At 39.4% G+C, this 19,447-nt stretch overlaps 1 protein-coding gene across 2 annotated transcripts in view; it reads right to left on the reverse strand.

Annotated features, from left to right (window-relative positions):
• The window catches only part of RPS6KA2 (ribosomal protein S6 kinase A2), a 299,866-nt gene that overhangs the window by 68,422 nt on the left and 211,997 nt on the right, over positions 1-19,447 (reverse strand). For both annotated transcript variants that reach the window (XM_054982534.1, XM_054982543.1), the window contains exon 9: positions 4,758-4,828. In XM_054982534.1, coding sequence (XP_054838509.1) covers positions 4,758-4,828 — 71 coding nt within the window. The remainder of the gene's footprint in view (positions 1-4,757; positions 4,829-19,447) is intronic.

Here is a 19,447-nt window from a genome sequence, read left to right on the forward strand (position 1 = left end):
AATACAGGTACACAAACATACATATATTTGATCACAAAGGAATTTCCCAACATATTAGATATTGTTTTAATTTCTTTAAAGATCCCATGATGGTTTACAATATAAAATAAACAAGAAAACAATATAATAAAACTGGCACTTTACAAAAAGATAGCTTAAAATGGATGAAAACGTTTGGTTTTTTTAAAAAACCTATCACTTTTTAAAGCTGTCAATCTTTCCATTTGCGGCAGGCACAACTCATTAGAAGATAAAACTAGAAATTTCAAAATTGGCCATGAACTTATTTATTTCATTCGATTTATACCCCGCCCTCCCAACAGATGGGCTCAGAGCGGCTTCAGGATGATTATGGGAGTTCCAGAACCATAAATGAAAGGAATCAGACTATCCTGGCCTAGGGTATCTCTAGACCCCCACCTCCCAAGTTTTTTGCAATGGAAGCTAAGAGTCTCTGTTTGTGGCAGGCACAACAAATCAGAAAATAATGCTGTCTGTTTGAAAATTCATCACCATCCTTAGGATGGTGATGTAGTTGCAGTGACAAAAATGAAGGAAATCAGAACATCCTAGACTAGGTCATCTTCATGATAGTCCACATATAATAAGACAGGTTTTAAGCAACCTGTCACATGTCTCTAATACTCAGATCCTCAATCTGTCATGGAAGGTTTTTGGGTTATCTTGGGACAGTCGCACTTGCAGAACCAGACCTATCTCACAGGGCTGTTGTAATGATAAAATGGAGAACAGGAGAACAGTAGAAGCTGCTTTGAATCCCCATTAGGAAGAAAGGTGAGGTATGGCATTTAAATCTCCTTTTGTCTACAGTTCACCAAAAAAAGATCATAGAATTTGGTTGTAGCTTTACCAAGTATCGCTTCAATGCTTTTGGCTGGAGGAAGAAATGCTCATTCAGTATTCAAACTACTCTTAAAAATGGCAAGCACAGTGATCAGGGCAGGCCCCTAGTATCTATTTAAGCCCTCATGTTTATGTAAAAGAAGCAGAAGCAGCCTTCTTCACCTCATTACAGGGAATCTGTTCCGAACAGAAACATCCTCCTCATCTACTCAGTTTGCATAGCCTGTGCCTCTCAATATTTCTCTCTATAGACATGCATCTAATTTTGTAATTTTATATTTTCATACACACATATATATGTCTACTGATATAAACAATGTCTACACTTCTTACATCTGATGAAGTGGGTTCAATTCACAAAAAAATTCATTTTACAATAAATCTTTAGTAAGTAAATTGGTAAGAAAAAGGAAGATAAATTAAGGAATTTAAATTAAAATTAAATTAAGGAAGGAAAGGTTGCTTTATTTTGCTACAACACATAACCCTTTGCAAGACCAGAATGAACACACTAAACTATGGAAGAGGGACACCATAGACTACTGGAGACAAGGACTTTGTTAGCAGGCTTCATCCTGGCAATTACTGTTGCAGCTATCAGCTGTATCTTGCCTTGCACCGATGCTGGCTCAGTTGATGGGCTTAGAGCATCTTCTGATAAGCAAGTATTTGCCTCAGCCTAGTTGCAGTAAAATTTGCTAATCCCTTCCTTGCGCCCCTAGTAGCTGCAGTGCAAAACTGCATTAAAATAAAATTAATTGAAATGCTTTAGCAGAATGCAGCTTGACTCTGGCTTCACAGGTCCTCAAGCTGACATGGGACCTGGAAATTCAACAAGGAATTCTATGTACAAAGCAAAAGTTATGGCAGAAGACTCCAAAATCGCTTAAATTCTTAGCTTGGAAAGTTAAAAAGAAGTGTGAAGAAAGACAAATCTTTGCTATTAAGGATACCAAAGGTGCGCTACATACTTCTATCAAAAAAATAATCCAGTGTTTCTTAGAGTATTATACCTCCCTCTACACCTCGTCATATCCTCCAGTGGGGAAAATCAAGGCTTTTTTAGAACAACAAGAATGTTTTCAAAAATTATCCAGACAACACAGAGAGATGCTGGAGAAACCAGTAACTGTGGAAGAAGTGCAAGACGTAATATCACAATTGAGACCTAATAAGGCTCCGGGGCAGGATGGCTTTACAGTAGAATTTTTTAAGACCTTTGCCAAAGACCTAACTCCTTTTTTTACTCAACTATGTGATAATATAATGGAATCTGGGAAGATGCCTTTAACTTGGAATGAAGCAGTCATTATTACCATTCCAAAAGAAGACAAGGAGAGGAGTTTGCTGGCTTCCTATCATCCAATTTCGCTTTTAAACATTGATTATAAATTTTTTTCCAAGGTCCTTGCTAATAGACTTAAAGATATAATTACTAATTATATAAACCCCAATCAAACAGGGTTTATCCCTAATAGGTCCATTATGGACAATATTAGATGGCTTTTAAATATTATAGCCTTTTCCCAATCCCAGGCACAGGAATCGGCACTTATATCAATTGACCTGGAAAAAGCCTTTAATAGTGTTGAATTCCCGTTTCTTCACACTGTTCTAGAGGTTATGGATTTTGGCCCAAGGTTTAGGAACTCGGTCAGTGCCTTATATGCATCTCCGACCACAAAACTACAGATCAATAATTGTTTGAGTGACCTTTTCCCCTTATCTAAAGGAACAAGGCAAGGCTGCCCTCTGTCCCCTTTTCTTTTTGCTTTAGTGATTGAACCATTAGCCATTTTAATTAGGAGGCACAAAAAGGTTGACGGTATTAGAATAGGAGGGGTAGAGAATAAAATTAGTCTATATGCAGATGATTTAATACTATATATATCAGATTTAGAAAACTCTATTCCAACTTTAATGGATATTTTCACTCAATTTCAGTATCTTTCTGGTCTGAAGATTAATTTTAGCAAGTCATTCCTAGTACCTATTAACATCTGTAGAGAAACAAAAGAATAACTAGGTCTCCAGATTCCTTTTTCTTGGAAGGATACCAAATGGAAATATCTTGGGGTACAAATTCCAGCTAGATTGGATCTTAATGATTTAATCTCTGTTAATTTTGAAACGATACATAAGGAAACTAAAAGACAACTGAAAAAGTTGCATAAACAGGGCTTTTCACAAACTGACAGATTGCAAATAATTAAGAGTTTTATATTACCTAAATATTTGTTTTTATTTCGGGCTTTACCTATACCTATTCCTAAAAAATCTATATCTAAATAGCAATCTTCAATGACAGATTTTTTTGGTCTTACAAACCCCCGAGAATTAAATTCAGTGTGATTTCTAACCCCAAAGTACAAGGTGGCCTAAATTTTCCAAATTTGCAACTTTATTATGAAGCTGCCATATTAACGGCACTGCTTAGAGTAATTATGTTCAATCCAGATGAACAAACAAGCTGGCAACATATTGAAGAGGCCTTTTGTGACAAATGTACAATTCTAGAAATTTTTTGGAATTTACCAATGGATAGAACGCCCGTAGTCCAAAAAAATCTATTTTTAAGGACATCTTTGAAAATTTGGGATAAATATAGAAGTGAACTTCTTCCCTTCACTTCCAGATATGCCTCTTATACTAATCAATCTTGGTTCCCTCCTGCTTAAGGGAATTCTCCATTTAGACGATGGTACCTTAAAGGCTTTGTTAGATTGGTGGATTTTATTTCAAATGGTCAAATCCTTTCCAAACCAGATATAGAGGCTGCAATGCAAGAAAGTATATCTTGGTTAAATTATTATCCGATTAGACATATTCTAGAAACCCTATGTATAGTGTGAAACTGGACAATGCCTTTAACTGCTCTAGAAGCACTATTTAAGCAAAGTGAGAGAGGCCATAAAGGTCTCCTTTCTCAGATCTATAAAGTACTATTATCAACATGTAATAAACCTATTATAACAGCTGAAAGAGCTTAGATTGCAGATTGTGAAGGTAGAATTTCCAAAGAGAAGTTTGAAAAAGCATGGAAGGCCCCAAGTTTTAATTCTAAAATTTTAACAATTCACTTTAACTCATTTAAGATATTACATAGAAGCTATTTAACTCCAATGAGAATTGCTAAATTTCAAAAGAAATTGAACTTAAAATGTTGGAAAGGTTGTGGACAGACAGGAGACTTTTTACATTGTTTTTGGCTTTGCCCCACCATTAAAAGGTTCTGGAATAAAGTATTATTGCAAATAGAAAGTATAGTGGGCCAACAGATTCCAAGAAACCCAGAAAATATTTTTCTAGAAATAGATTTGTTAAAACAAGTAGATAAAAACAAGCTGGTTACAATAACAACTTTGTTAGCAATTGCTAGGATAGAGATTGCCAAGAAATGGAGAAATAAGATAGGGCCCTCACTACAAAATTGGTATGAACCATCTGGAACCATTTTATATTGGGTAAAGTGGATTGCTCTACAGGCATTCAGAATTTGGAAGCCTATCGAAAAAATTTCCAAGCAATATGGTTTCCTATTGTGCAATTTTTGCAGGAAAAAGAAATTGTTTCTTCTAACATTCATTGTTAAGAACTACTGAATTTCTAAATGTATGGAACTCCTTAGGAATTGTCATATTTTGAGTTTTGTATGGTTATGTTTTAAATTAATGTGGAATATTTTTTTTTTTAAAGCTGACATGGGACCCAGGAATTTTGTCCCGCTCCCAGTCCTTCCCACAATGGCTCTCCCCTCTGATAATGAGTATCTGAAATTCTCACTTTCTCTGTTAATTTCTCCTATGTGTTTTATACATGTAAATATGGCTAGTTCAAATATTTTATTCAGAGCAAAAGAACACCAGGCAAGCAAGTTGGAATTTACAACTCACTTGAGAATGAGAGCCATGGTCTCCTTCCTGTCTTTCCCCTGGAATGGCAATGATCCCGTCAGCATTTCAAACTGTAGACAAACAAAGGCACAGTCAATTGATTAACAACAGATACGACACAAAAGTTTACAGCATGCAGTTTTTTCTTATAATACTTTTGTTCAGTTCATTCAAAACAAAAGTTAACAGTCCACTAAAATTGTATCAAGAAAATAAGAGATATCCAACCAGTCACAGTTAAGTCTGAGGAACAGAAAATGTATTTTGACTGAGAAAATCAAAGGACAACAGTAATCAATCCTACTAAAACACAGGGCAAGGACCTGTGAGAGACTGTGTTGTATAGTGGTTAGACTAGGATTTGAGAGACCCAGGTTCAAACCCCACTCTGCCATAGACAACCTTGAGCCAGTCATATACCCTCAGCCTTACCACCTCATAGGGTTGTTATGAAAATAAAATGGAGGAGAGGATAATGATGTAAGCTGCTTTGTATCTCCATTGGGGAGATAGGTGGGGTATAAATGAAGCTAAGCAAGCTAACAAACAAACAAACATAGGCAAAGTACCCAGAAATCCTTAAATGTGAAATCTGGCAACTAGCAATATATGCTAGAATTTACTATTTTGCTTACTTATAAGTTGGACGGGCAGCAAATGGCAAATGAGGTTCTTTGTACATAAATATTACTTCATAAATATACTGATGTCTGAACAAGATCATAGTCATCATAGAAAATTTAATTAAAACACCAATTAAGTGTGCAGCAGCAACTAGGGCTGCCAGGTCCCTTGGTGGGGGCAGGGGATCCCCATCTCCCACCCCCACCCCCTGCTACCACTCACCTGGCTGGTGGGGGGAAAGGCCTCCTGGACAAACTCCCAGGGTGGTGCAATGACATCATTCCAGTAACTAATGTCATTGCACCACCCCAAAAGCACTCAGCAGGTTGATTTGGGCCACAAATGGGCTGGTTTAGGGCCTAAATTGGCCCACTGCAAAGTGCAGATGTGCTCCTGAGCCCTGCACAATGATGTTACTTCTTGGAAGTGAAGTCATTGCACTGCCCTGGAGCACACATGTGCAAAGCCCGCACACAAAGACGCCAGGAAAGTTGAGTGGGAGAGTATGGGGATCTGGGAGAGTAAGGGGATCTGGCAACCCTAGTAGCAATAGATAAAGGTAAAATCTATGTTAGGGGTTAGCAGGAAATGCCTGGTAATGAAACAGACAATATCCATAGTGTCTTTATTACATCTCTGTTGTGACTGCATTTGAAATATTGTGTAAAATTCTGTTCTATTTTAAAAAGAATGGTTGTAGAGCTAGAAAAGATGCAGAAATGATCAAGGAGGTAAGCCCCTTCTCAACAAAGATAGCAGAGGTCCCCAACTTTTTTGAACCTGTGGGCACTTTTGGTGGTGATGGACACAAGAATAAAATTGCCATCATAGGAGGTGGAGCCATATTTATGGAGGAAGCCCTTGTACTGGGGACAGGAGGAGTAATCCCAAATGAAATCAGCAATAGAATCGAGAGAGATTAAAAACAAAACCATTTTCATGTAGTGTACATGGTTGCTTTCACATGGATTTGTGAAGACATATTCTTGCCAAATCAACTGGTGCAGGTGACACAGGAATGCAGATCACACATTCCATTTCTATGTCACTCACTGGTGCCGTTACCCTGACCACTCCTCTTTTCCTTGGTCATGGCTGTGCAAAAATAGAGATCCAACAGAGATAATGCCAGGTCCACCTGTGGCAGAACAACTCCCCTTTCCCTCTTCCTTTACTTTTGGATTTTTAAATTCCAAAGGAGGGAGGGGAGAAAATTCAGAGCTTAACTTCATCATTTTCAAGTTAGATCTTAGCCCCATCTCCTCCTCATATCAGTTGCAGGTGGAGAAAGTGCATGAACACGCTACCCACAGCCACCCCACACTTTTCTCTTTAATCTTGTGAGCTCTAGAGGCACGAGAAGGCTGTCCAATGATCCACAGCTGGCAGTTCACTGTACAAAATGGTTACAAGTCTCCCTCTTTGGAGATAACCAGAGGGGGTACACTCTCCACCCATCTTGCAGGGGTGTCAGACTGGGCAGGGAGGGTATTGAATCTTCACCCAGGTCTGCCTCCTCCCATCAAGACTTCCTTCAATCTCTTGTCCTTATCTCTGAGCTGCAGCTCAGAGTCCTCCTTGGCTGGGGTTCCTCTGGTTCATAGGGAATGAGCCAATTTTGGGTGCTGCCTCCTGTCTCTAGAAAAGGCTTGGGAATTATCTGCATCTCCTTGTGACCATCTTTGGCCTATTCCCTGGCCTGACCCAACAGGCTACTGTTGGGCCACAGAGCTTTGGGCTCTGTTGGGCTTTGGTTTCTGGTCTGCCAGGGCTTGAAGCCCCAGCGTTGCCAGCCTGCCATCCACTTCTGTTGCCCTGAGGAAACAGCCATACAGCTGTACCAACCACCAGCCATGCCTCTGGAGCCACAGGTAAGCCCTGTGTTCCCTTCTTGTCCCTGCCTTTGCAGTGGTTGCAGGGCCAGAGTTGGAGCCCTTATTCCGCTCTGGCTTCAGGCAGAACCAAACAGAACAGATTTCTCTTTGCTCTTTTTAAAAGGGGAAAGCCCTAGAAGGCCCACAAGGCATGCTCAAAATGAGCACATCACATGGCCACCCCAATTTAATTGGGAAAGAGGGCTTCTTGCATTCTGTGTAGGGTAAAATCCTGATGTGAAAACAGCCTAACGCACAGAATTTGCTGCTACACATGATTTAGTGAGGGTGAAACACTGGCTTAGAAGGGTTCGGCAAATGATTAGATATGTTCTTGGAGCATAGTCTATTGACAGCTCTTAGCCACAAAAGACAAACAAAACCTCTAAGTTCAAGGCAGCATAATTCTGGATACTAGTATCTGGAAGATGAGGAACAGTAGAGACTGTTGCCTTCATTTCTAGTTTATAGGATCCCTAGAAGCATCTGCCTTCCAGTGTTGGAAACAATATGTTCTTCTAGACTGAACTGCCTGTGCAGTTCTTAAATTCTTCAGTTCTTATGTTCTTCAATTAATTTTAAGATTATAATTGTAAATCAATTTTTGCTGAAATGACCAGGAACTGTACAAGATCACATTTCTGCTGTTGTGTAGGTCCAATTCTTTTCAATGGGCCATATACAAGGTATGTTTTCAGTAAAGTGTTTGCTGAAATTAACACAGACACAGCTTAACAAAAACAGAAAACAGTTAAACAGTATTTCACTGTGTCCCTTTCTTAAAATATGCCATAAAATATTGGGAAAAAATTGAACTAATTTTAAATGGACAAGGCAACGACTCTAGACACAGTTGATTTGGAGAACTCTGTCATTTGAAATAGAAACTGGCAAAATTATAACTAAGATTTAAGAGGTACTGGGGAAATTAATGGAAGGCAAGAATATCAATAGCTATTAGGTGGGCATGCTTAGCAAAACCATTGGTAACGCTTAACTTCAGGACATTCCTAGAAGATTGTTACTTGCAGGGAACAATTAAAACAAGAAAATATCCTGTTCAATTAAAACTCTTAAAAAACAGTGTTGCACTTACCTGTAACTGTTGTTCATCTAGGTCTTCGTGCAGGCATACATTGGTACTGCGCACAAGCAGGCCTGCCGAAAAAATTCTTTAGCTCTAAAAGACCAGAAGGGGGTGCTCTGCCCCTACTGTGCATATGCAGGAGTTTCCCACCGAACGCAGGTGGGAAGAGTGCCCCCATTCCTCTTAGTTCTCCATAGCTGCCGGATGTATAATATAGTAAAACAAACACACTCACAGTGGGGCAGGAGGGAGGAAATGTGTGCCTGAACGAAGACCTGGATGAACAACAGTTACAGGTAAGTGCAACACTGTTTTCGTCATCAGTGCAGTCCCATATTGGGAGTTTAGCAAGCTAATCAACAATGGAGGAGGGTGTGAATGGGTCAGCTGGTCAAGGAATGCAGGTCAGCTGTTCCCCCTGTGGACACTTTTTTGGTATTCGTGTCGACAGCGTAGTGCTTTACTAAGTTATATCAGCTGCAAACCACATGGCAGCCTGACAGATGTGCTGAAGACAGACCCTTTGTGAGAAGACTGCCAACAAGGCAGTATCACAGTCTAGTATATTCTGATCACCAGGGTTCAACTGATCTTTGCCTCATTGGAGCAGTTTAATCTGTCACTATCCATCCACATAAGGTTTGGAAGAACTTGGGAGACCCTTATGGCATCCAGAATAATGCACAAGGTGGCATTAGGGTTTGTGAACCCTTTGGTTCTTCTTATTGATACAAAAATCCCTTCTTCATATTCAACCTGTGTAATTTATGTTCTGTTACAGAAGCAACATTGTTACCTGAATTGGTCTCCTTGCAAGTAAATAGCATTTGTGGAGGGGAATTAGCAAGCAAGGAAGACAGCTATGCGAGAGGCTGGGAACCGCGGGATCTCTTCACCAATAATTTATGGAGTCCTTTCTCAAGGATATACACACACGAAGCCAATGTTCTTTATTAAAGGATAATTTTAATTCAAGAGGCAAATGCATACACCCACAAACACACAAGAGGCCTAAGAAAAGCAGTGGTGAAGGTGGGATAGATTTGAGGTTTTGCAAGGTGATAATTACCTATCTGGAGAGCAGGAGGTCCGCAGAAGGAGAGCTTCAAATGCCAGCATTCCTGGCCAAGGGAGCAAGAGGCTTAGGGCAAACCTCAAGGGAACAGCACTTTGGATCCGGTAAGCATGTACAAAGAGAGAGAGGCTTAGGGAAGCGATCCTAAGGGAGCAGCCAGGAAGCATGCACAATTTGAATGAGGCCAGGGCCCTATTTTTATAGGTAAAATGTGTCCTGAGGTGGGAGAACCCACCTAGCCATTAGAAAAAAGACTCCAATGGTCAGTTCCTGGGATTGACAAAAGGTTTGATTACCTTGGCTGGTAGCTGCTGGGGCATTTGAAAGCAAATGCAAAATTTGTTCTAGTGCTGCACAAAGGGATAGTTTGTTAATGAAGTCCACTGGAGCTAAGTTGATTAATTTAACTGGGGAATGTACTTTTGCAGGAACAACTGTAAATACTTATGAATGTCATTTGATTAGCTCCTCAATCAAGGACAGGCGTTCTCATCACGGAAGAAGGGAAATGAATGTGTTAAGTGGAGATGACTCAGCAAGACCTGAGACCTTTGTTGCACTGGATTCCTTAGGGGTTGGGGAGACTGCAAATCCAATCACCTCCAATCACTCCATATTCCTATGCCGCATTCCATTCATGCCTGGATCTCCTGGGCAGGACTCAGCAACTGTTAGCTGAAGTTGTCAGCAATTGTCTGGCTGCAATACAAGCTGCCATTTTGAATCCAGAGGCCTGGTAATTTTTTATACCACAAGCAGCCACGATAAAATGGCTATTAAATATGGCGGAGGCTGAGCTGACTGCATACAACATTAGAGAAAAAAAGATAGCATGACTCTTTTTGTTGTAGGTGAAATTTTGACACAACCTCTGGGTGGAAATTGAGGCTGATGTGCCAGACAACTTCATTTGGAAGAATTGAGTAAATGAGGAATTGGCCAGAATGGGCATGAATCCCACCTCCATCATCTGGCCAACATTTCAGCAACCATAAATGCCACCTTCTAAGATAAGAGGGGAAGGGGCAGGAAAGCATGGGTTCAAAGGTTGCTGATCTTAATTGAGAGAGAGAACCAGCAGGAGACTCCATAAAAAAACTAGAAGGATTCTCAGAGGAACGGTATCAAAGATATTCCTCAGAAACACAAGAAATATGGTAAGAGAAGAAAACATGTTGTTGTCAACTCTGCCATGAAAGGCTGATATAGCAGCTAATTGTACTTTACTAGAAGACACAAATTGGTCCTGGTTATGAAGTCATAACAAGTATTAAAATTAGTTACTAATGGTCAGGAGAAGGGTGATAGTCCTTTAAGTTCTAACTGTATTAGGAATCAATTCCACTTGTGACCATAAGATACCAAAAATACCACTTTGCAGGTATTCAAAATGGCCTGGTTCACCTCTTTGGAGGGAAAGAGTCTTGTGGGTTCTGTAGCCACACAGTCAGTTTCAGAGGTGCTATGTCACAGTGCCATACCTGACCTCTACACAGAGGGTCTGGTAGTATCAGGAAGCAGAGGCATCAGTATTGGAACAGAGACTCTAAAGCGGCATGGTCAAAAAAAGGGTGAGCAGAATGCAGAGAGCATGGAAAATCCAAATTCTGCAAGTATCCTTGTATGAGGGAAGTAGGTGGAACTATGAAGAAAACTTTTGGTCTAAGGAATTTGGAAGGGACCCGGTACCTGCTAGCGGACATAATTATTTAGTCCTTGTAATGCAAGGAAGTCCACAGTGGAGAAAATTCACAGATGAAAAGGACAGGACATACTTGATATTAATTGCCCATTCCTGGTGATTGTGAAGAGTTGCACTGAGCACTTCCATTCTGTGGTTTCTTTCTCCATCATATGCACGGTTGTAGCCGGGCCTTATTTCATACAGCCTATACTCATAGAGCTGTGATCTCTGTACAGGGAGTGAGTGATGCCTTTCCTCCCTATTTGTTAGATGGTGCCAAGCTGTAGCATTATTCGTGTGCGTCTGAACTCTCTTGATGTGCAATAGATCTGCAACAAATGCAGGGAATGCATCTTACTTATACACTATCCATATTTTCACCTCTAACTAATATAAAGTAAAGATCTATTCTCCCCTCTTAACAATTATCCAAAGATCACATTTTGCCTTTCATGTCCCACTTTTTTCCACATAATTCTTGTTTCTCCCAACTCATAACATATTCCACAGTATCTTGTTCTTTCAACTTCCTTGTTAGCTTGTCCATTTCTGCCATATTTAGTAATTTCAGAATCCAATCTTCCACTGATGGTATCTCTTGAGTCTTCCACAACTGTGCATAAGACATCTTAGCTGCAGTAATCATATAAAACACCATTGTTCTGTCCATTCTATCAAATTCTTCTAGGTTCATACTTAATAACAACAATTCTGGGTTCTTAATCACATTTTTCTGTAAAAAATCTGACATAACCTCTACAATTTCCCCCCGGAATTGTTTAGCTTTTTCACAAGTCCACCACATATGATAAAAAGAACCTTCATGTTTCTTACACTTCCAACACTTATCTGACATTTGACTATTACCATTTGCTAACTTTTTTGGCGTTAAATACCACCTGTACATCATTTTATACACATTTTCTCTTATAGTGGTACATGTTGAAATTTTTATAGTATTTTTCCACAACCTTTCCCAAACTTCCATCGGTGTATCTTTATTACAATTTATTGCCCATTTCACCATCTGTACTTTAACTATCTCATCTTCTGTAAACCATTTTAACAGAATCTTATATACTTTAGATATCATCTTTTCCCCCTCTTGAAGTAAACATTCTTCTAGTTCTGAGTTTTTAGTCCTAAATTCTACCTTTCTACAATCTGTATCATATAAGTCTTTTAGTTGTCTATATTGAAACCAACCATACTGAAACGGCAGTTCTTCATTTGTTTTAAGTATATATTTATCACAATCTACTCTTAAAATTTCTTTATATGTCCTCCACTCCTCTCCATCATATTCCACCTTGGGGTTTACGACTTCTGCAGGTATAATCCACATTGGAATCTCTTCATCTAAATATCTCTTATATTTTTTCCAAACTGCAAATAAACTCCGTCTCACAAAATGATGTAAAAACATAGCATCAGCTCTTGTCTTCTCATACCACAGATACGCATGCCATCCAAAAATTTTGTTATATCTTTCCAACGTCAATAGCTTATGGTTTTTCAATAACATCCACTCTTTCAACCAAACCAAACATATAGCTTCGTGATACAATTGCAAATTCGGTAATTGTAGTCCGCCTCTCTCCTTAGCATCATATAATACCTTCATCTTGACTCTGGGCTTCTTCCCTGCCCATACAAAGTTCAAAATCTTCCTTTGCCATTTTTCAAATTGCTTATTATCTTTCACAATTGGTATTGTTTGCATTAAAAACATTATCCTCGGAAGTACATTCATCTTAACTACAGCAATGCGACCCAACCATGATAAATTCATTTTGTTCCATTTCAACATGTCCATATCTATTTGCTGCCATAATTTGTCATGGTTGTTTTTAAAAAGATCAATATTTTTCGCAGTCAACTCAATACCTAGGTATTTTGTTTTATGGACTACCTCACAGTTCGTTATCTCCATTAAATCTTGTTGTTCTTGCTTAGACATATTTTTACATATTAATTTTGATTTACTCTTATTTACGTAGAATCCTGCGAAATCCCCAAATTCTTTTATTTTCTCCATCAATCTTGGCATATTTTGGATTGAATCTTCCATGATCACCATAATATCATCGGCAAAAGCTCTCACTTTATATGAGAATCCTTTAATTTTCAAGCCTCTTATCATATCATCTTCACGTATCTGCCTCAATAAAATTTCCAATACCATCACAAACAACAATGGGGAGAGTGGACATCCTTGTCTTGTTCCTTTACTTATTTCCAACTTTTTTGTTATATCACAGTTTACGATTATAGCTGCAGATTGGTCTTTATATATTGCCTTCACAGCTTGAATAAACATCTTGCCCATTTGCATCTTTTCCATCGTGGCGAACATAAAGTCCCAATTTAGATTGTCAAAAGCTTTTTCTGCATCCACAAAGAAAAAACCAACTTTTTTTCCTGGATTCTTATCATAGTACTCTATTGCATTCAGTACTACTCTTAAATTGCCTTTTATTTGTCTATCCGGCAGAAAACCTGTTTGTTCCTCTGCTATAAACTCCACCAACCAGGTTTTAAGTCCTTCAGCCAATATTTTTGCAAAAATCTTATAGTCATTATTAGTCAGAGGTATCGGTCTATAGTTTTTAACATTCGTTAAATCCTGTGCTTCTTTCGGTATCAGTGAGATGTTGGCTTCATTCCATGTTTCCGGTATTTCCTGTCCTTCTAATATTGCGTTCATTACTTTTTGCATCAATTGTATTAATTCATCCGCCAATACTTTGTAAAATTTAGCTGTAATTCCATCTGGTCCTGGCGCCTTTCCCACTTTCGTTGCTTGTATCGCCTCCATAATTTTTGTTACTGTAATTTTAGCATTCAAATTGTCTTTCAATTTCTTAGGCACCTCTGGCAATTTCATTTTATGAAAAAATTCCTCCATTAGCCTTTTGTCAATCGTTTTTTTCTGATATAATTTCGCATAATATTTATAAAATGCTCTCCCAATTGCATTTTGATCAAACAGCTCTTTCCCATCTTCTATAATTTTGCTTATTATTCTCTTCTCTCTCTTTTTCTTCAACTGCCATGCTAGATATTTCCCAGGTTTGTTGGCTCCTTCAAAAGATTTTTGTTTCAGTCTCTTCAGTTTCCATTCCACCTCCTTGTTTTCCATCACTTTTATTTGTTCCTGTAACATTCTAATCTCATGTTGCAATTTCTTTTTACCTGGTTTTTTCTTATTTGTTGCTTTTTGCGTTATCTTTTCTTGAATTTCCTTCAATTTCAATTCTTTATTCTTCTTATCTCTGGCATTTAAATCTATCAGTACTCCTAGAATAACAGCCTTATAGGTATCCCATACTTTATGAATTGATACACCTTGATCCACATTGTATTGAATAAAGCATTTAGTCTCTTTTTAAAGAACATCCAAATTTGCTTGGCTAAGCAGGAGATCTTCATTTAATCTCCATCTCAGTTTTTTCCTTCTCATTCCAAATCTCCACAACATAGGGTTATGATCTGAACTAATTTTTGGCAAAATATCCGTTTCCTTAGTCCACACTGCTCATTCTTTGGATGCCCAAATCGTATGTATTCTTGACAATGATTGGTGACTTGCTGAAAAAAAGTGTATTGCTTAGTCTTTGGGTTATGCTTTCTCCAAATATCTTCTAAACTTTCTTGTTTTTGAAGTTCAAAAAATGACTTTGGCAATTTTCCCATCTTGTTCTTACTCACACTTGTTTTTTTGGCTAATTGTAAGTCCACAACACCATTAAAATCCCCTGCCACAATCACTTGATCATATGTCATTTGATCCAACTGAGTCATTATTTCATTAAAAATTGTTCTTTTGCTCCATTAGGCGCATAGATTCCCAAAATCAATGTGTTTTCCCCATTGCACTCAAATTCCACTGCCAGATATCTACCATCTCTATCACCAACAATCAGTTTTGGTTGCAATTCTTCTTTTATGTAAATTACAATTCCTCTTTTTTTTTTGCTTTGTTGCCACTACAAATTCTTTTCCCAATTTCTTATTTTGTAAATACTTATTATCTTGGTCTCTTATATGGGTTTCTTGTAAACAAATTAAATTACATCTTTGTTTGGTAAGCCAATGAAATATTGCCTTGCATTTTGAGGGTGAATTAAGTCCATTTACATTCCATGATATTAATTTGTACTCCATATTTAAGGTCTACTTGTTTTAGGTAAGCCCTTTTCGTTCTCCAACAGGAACACTTCCATTGCATGTTTTGATTTAATCACTTGTCTCACAGATTGGAACTCAAAACTCAAACCTTCAGGTATTTCCCATCTATATCTTATATTCATAAATTTCAGTTTCTGTGTCAAATCTCTGTATTTCTTTCTCTCTTGCAAAACTCTCCTTGGTAACTCCTTCATAATTCTGACCCTTGTCCCCTCAAGTACCAACGGGGATTCAAAATGATTTCTAATAATTTCTTCCTTCATTCTCTTTGTAGTTAGCTGGACAATAACATCTCTTGGTAGACTCTTTTGCTCTGCATATCTTGAATTCACTCTGTAGGCTATATCCAGGCTGGCCGCCACCTCTTCTTTTTCCTTATTTAGAAATTCTGCTATTATTTCAGTGATTTGTTTCAAGGTTGATCTTGCCATTGTCTCTGGAACGCCTCTAAAACAAAGTTGTTTTTCCGTTGCTTTGCATTCCATCACAACCATCCTGTCACTTAATGCTGATGTTTCTGCTTTTAAACCATCCGTTCTGATTTCCACCTCCTGTACCTTCTGCTGTGTTGTTTGCAGCTCTTTTTTCATCTCATCAATATTTTTCACCAACTCTGCCACTTCAGATTTTATAGCCTCTTTAATATCCTTCAATAAATTTTGCTGTGACTCCTGTATCTGCTTTTGCAATTCCTGTACCGTTTCTTGTGTCTTTTGTATAATTTCACTTATTTCTTTATTGCCCTCTGTCACTTTTTTGTCCAAGCTTTCAATCGCCGTCTGCCAGTCTCTATCTTTATCTTTTTTTGCCATTGCTGGACTTGCCTTGGCACCCCATGAATCCGCTCTATTTCTCAACTCTGTTTTCTCACCTGTCACTTTAAACTCCCGTATTGAATCTTAAATTAATAGTCCAATTTTTATATCATTCAAAATGTTGGGCGTCTTTTCTCTATAGTACAGTCTATGGTAAAATTCACAACCTTCCCTTACTCAAAATGGTGAATTTCCCTTCTTCTTCAAAATGTCGGGCGTTTTTTCTCTATGATATAGTCTATGGTAAAGTCTTCAACCTTTCCCACACTCAAGATGGCAAATTTCCGCTTCCTCTTCAGGTCCTCTGTCCCACGCTGTTCTCTTTCCGTTGCTCCCCCAACACACTTCCTGCCCTTCTAGCCGTGGCTCGCTGCTTTTAACGAGTACACAACTTCTCGCGATCTTCCAGCTGCTTCCCACACTCCTTCCCCGCGTTGTTATCTCTCAAACCACAGGTATGCAAAACAAAACGTCTTTTTCACTCTTTTTAGCTCTCTTATATTCAAAAAGTCACAATTTCCACTCCCACTCACTTTCTTACTTCCTCCACTTTAGGTATCTGTCTCTTTAATTCAATATACTTTGGTCTTTGTTTAATTATCAAGTCCGTTAGGGGAGATAGCAATCTTTACTTCTTTTGTTCTTCTTGGATTGTATTCACTGTTTCTTTTGTTCAATTCTGCTTTAAATCCGTTTCTGAAGCTTGGGTACGAAGGTCCTGTGCCAATTAAATGACTCCAAAAGCTGCTGCAGAGATAATAGCTGCCCTTCTACGAGGGGACCTCAAGGCAGAAAGGGAATCCTTTATTCAGAACCCCTCCTCTGCCGAGATCACTCACTCTTAGGGCCACAAAGCATTCCTGCCCGATTTCTAGCTGAAATCAGGGGGCTGCGGGGTGGTCGAGGCACCACGCCAGCCAAAAAACAGCACCTCAGATGGTCCAGCTCCCTGGACCACTTCAGACCTCCATAATCCCAAACCAGAAGTCCCTGTAGCAGAGCCTTATTTCATACAGCCTATACTCATAGAGCTGTGATCTCTGTACAGGGAGTGAGTGATGCCTTTCCTCCCTATTTGTTAGATAGTGCCAAGCTGTAGCATTATTCGTGTGCGTCTGAACTCTCTTGATGTGCAATAGATCTGCAAGAGATGCAGGGAAAAAGAACAGATGCTCTGCGTCAGAATACTGTAAAGTGCATGGATTCTTTCTTTCTTTCTTTCTTTTTCTTTCTTTCCTTTCTGAGATACCATAGATACCCAAATACCCTGAACGAAGAAAAAGCCACCAAGTGAATTCCAATCTAATGTTGAAGCATTTGTGGTTATAGAAATGTCAGTGCAAGATCTTCTGAATGGGCATACTTGGGTTAGATTCTCAGTTTGGGCCCATGTGACAACAATCCAAACAGATCCTGGGGTAAACAGCTTTTGCAAGTTACAGTGATGTAAATCCCGATTTGCAGTGGCCCTATACTCAGGTGAGTGAAGAAATGGGTCAGAGGTAATAGTCGCTATGAGATCCAGTAATTTCTTAACCAATAACACGGATTGATAACATTTGGTAATACAGAGATGGGTCAGAGATCAAACTTTCCTGATTCTGATAATCAAGAATAAGATCCTGTCCACAGAGGAACCAAATTCAGACCCCAATGAAGTGTATAGTTCTACCAGGGGGAAGAGTAGCAATGCGGATTCTGCTACTAGTAGCCATTTTTCCCAGTAGGGATATAACTAGCAGACCTTGGACTGGAGGAACAGGACTACCACTGTCAAACACTCAGTAAGCACATGTGGTGCAGAGGCCAAGGTGAGGGAAAGCACCATCTATTGAAAACATTCACCACATATAGAACAAAGATCCCTCCTGTGGTTAGGATGTATAAAGATGTGTAGTGCACCTCCTTCAGGCTGATGACAAAATCAGTGACAGAATCCCAAGAGAAAAATAAAAGAGTGTAATCTGTCTAGAAGAACAGAAGGGTGCTAGACCCAGCTTTCGTTAGTTGGTCCTTGTTTCAATACCCCCTTGGTAGTGTGACATTGAGCTGAGATATGGGGTGTTTGACCCTAAGATTGATGGTAGGAATACCTTCCAAGTGATGCTGATATGTTTGAGGGCATTGCATGTAGACTTGGGCAGTACCCAATGGGCCAGTAGCAATGACAGAAAATGACTTTATGGTCTGGAAATTTTCCTGTATCTGGCTTAAGGAATCATACATTGTTCCCTAAAAAGACAACAACATTCTCCATCTTTTTTTATCCCCAGAAAGTGCTGTTAAGCGTAACCAGGTTCAACACCTGATAACTATGCCTGAAGCTCTGGGCCTGGCTAAAGATTTCATAGCACACCTTCCAGCTGTCCTCTGCTATTTGGCTGATTAATAGCCTTCTTTGATGGCCCCACCTAGGGGCTCTGTGTTTGTCAGGAAAAGACCTGAGAACAATTGTGAGCTCCTCCTATGAAAGGAATTGCCTGAGTTTTAAGGGTTTGAGAATGGAAATCACAGATGAGTACAGTTGCAGTCAACTGCATACAGTCTATCTCCCCTTCTGCCAGTCCAAGGCAACAAGAGGGCAGGACAAAAAAACAGCCTTAAACCTCCTCAGCAAGCAGAAAGGATGTGCAAGGGAGGTAAAGATGACAGGGCAAACATCCTGTTTAAGGCTGCAGCATTTCTCAATCTTCGGAGGAATGGTAAAAGTAGAGAAGGGTTGTTTTGCATTGGCTGTGAGCAAAGTGCAACAGGTCTTCTGCTGGCAGGAAGGGCTACGAGAGCAGGAGAGATGGAATAAAAGCATGTAAGGTTTTATTCCTAGGTCCTATTTAGATGTTGAAACAACATGGGATCATTTTCCCACTGTCATCTGAACTCAGTAAGCAGGCACGGATGGGGTGGAGGCGGCACTAGGATCTATGAGGAGGGAGTGGACGAATGGCTTGGAGCTGAAATCAGCTGAAATCACTGCAACAGCGAGAATGCTGGGGCAGATATAACTTCGCAGCAAGTCCTGCCATTTATATACAGGCACCAGGGTTGCTGTAGACCAAGGTGCACATGATTATGAGGCCTCTGAGAAACTGTAGGAACCAGTCATTTCCACAGTGAGTTAGGTGCAGTAAGATCCTCAAGTGGCGCACGATCTCCCTCATCTCTTCTGAAATGGGATGTGAAGTGGGGGGGTTGGGCGGGAAATCTAGGCAGACTAATGCCCTCTACCTATACATCAAAGGGTTAAGTCAGGCTTTAAGCAGGTGGAACATTCCAGATCAGTCAGATCTGATGAGTGACACTCCCTGCCAGAGAGAGGGAAGGTGGGGGAGGGATCGCTCAT

This window comes from Eublepharis macularius, chromosome 1 (assembly GCF_028583425.1).
Source record: "Eublepharis macularius isolate TG4126 chromosome 1, MPM_Emac_v1.0, whole genome shotgun sequence".
Taxonomy (NCBI): Eukaryota; Metazoa; Chordata; class Lepidosauria; order Squamata; family Eublepharidae; genus Eublepharis; species Eublepharis macularius.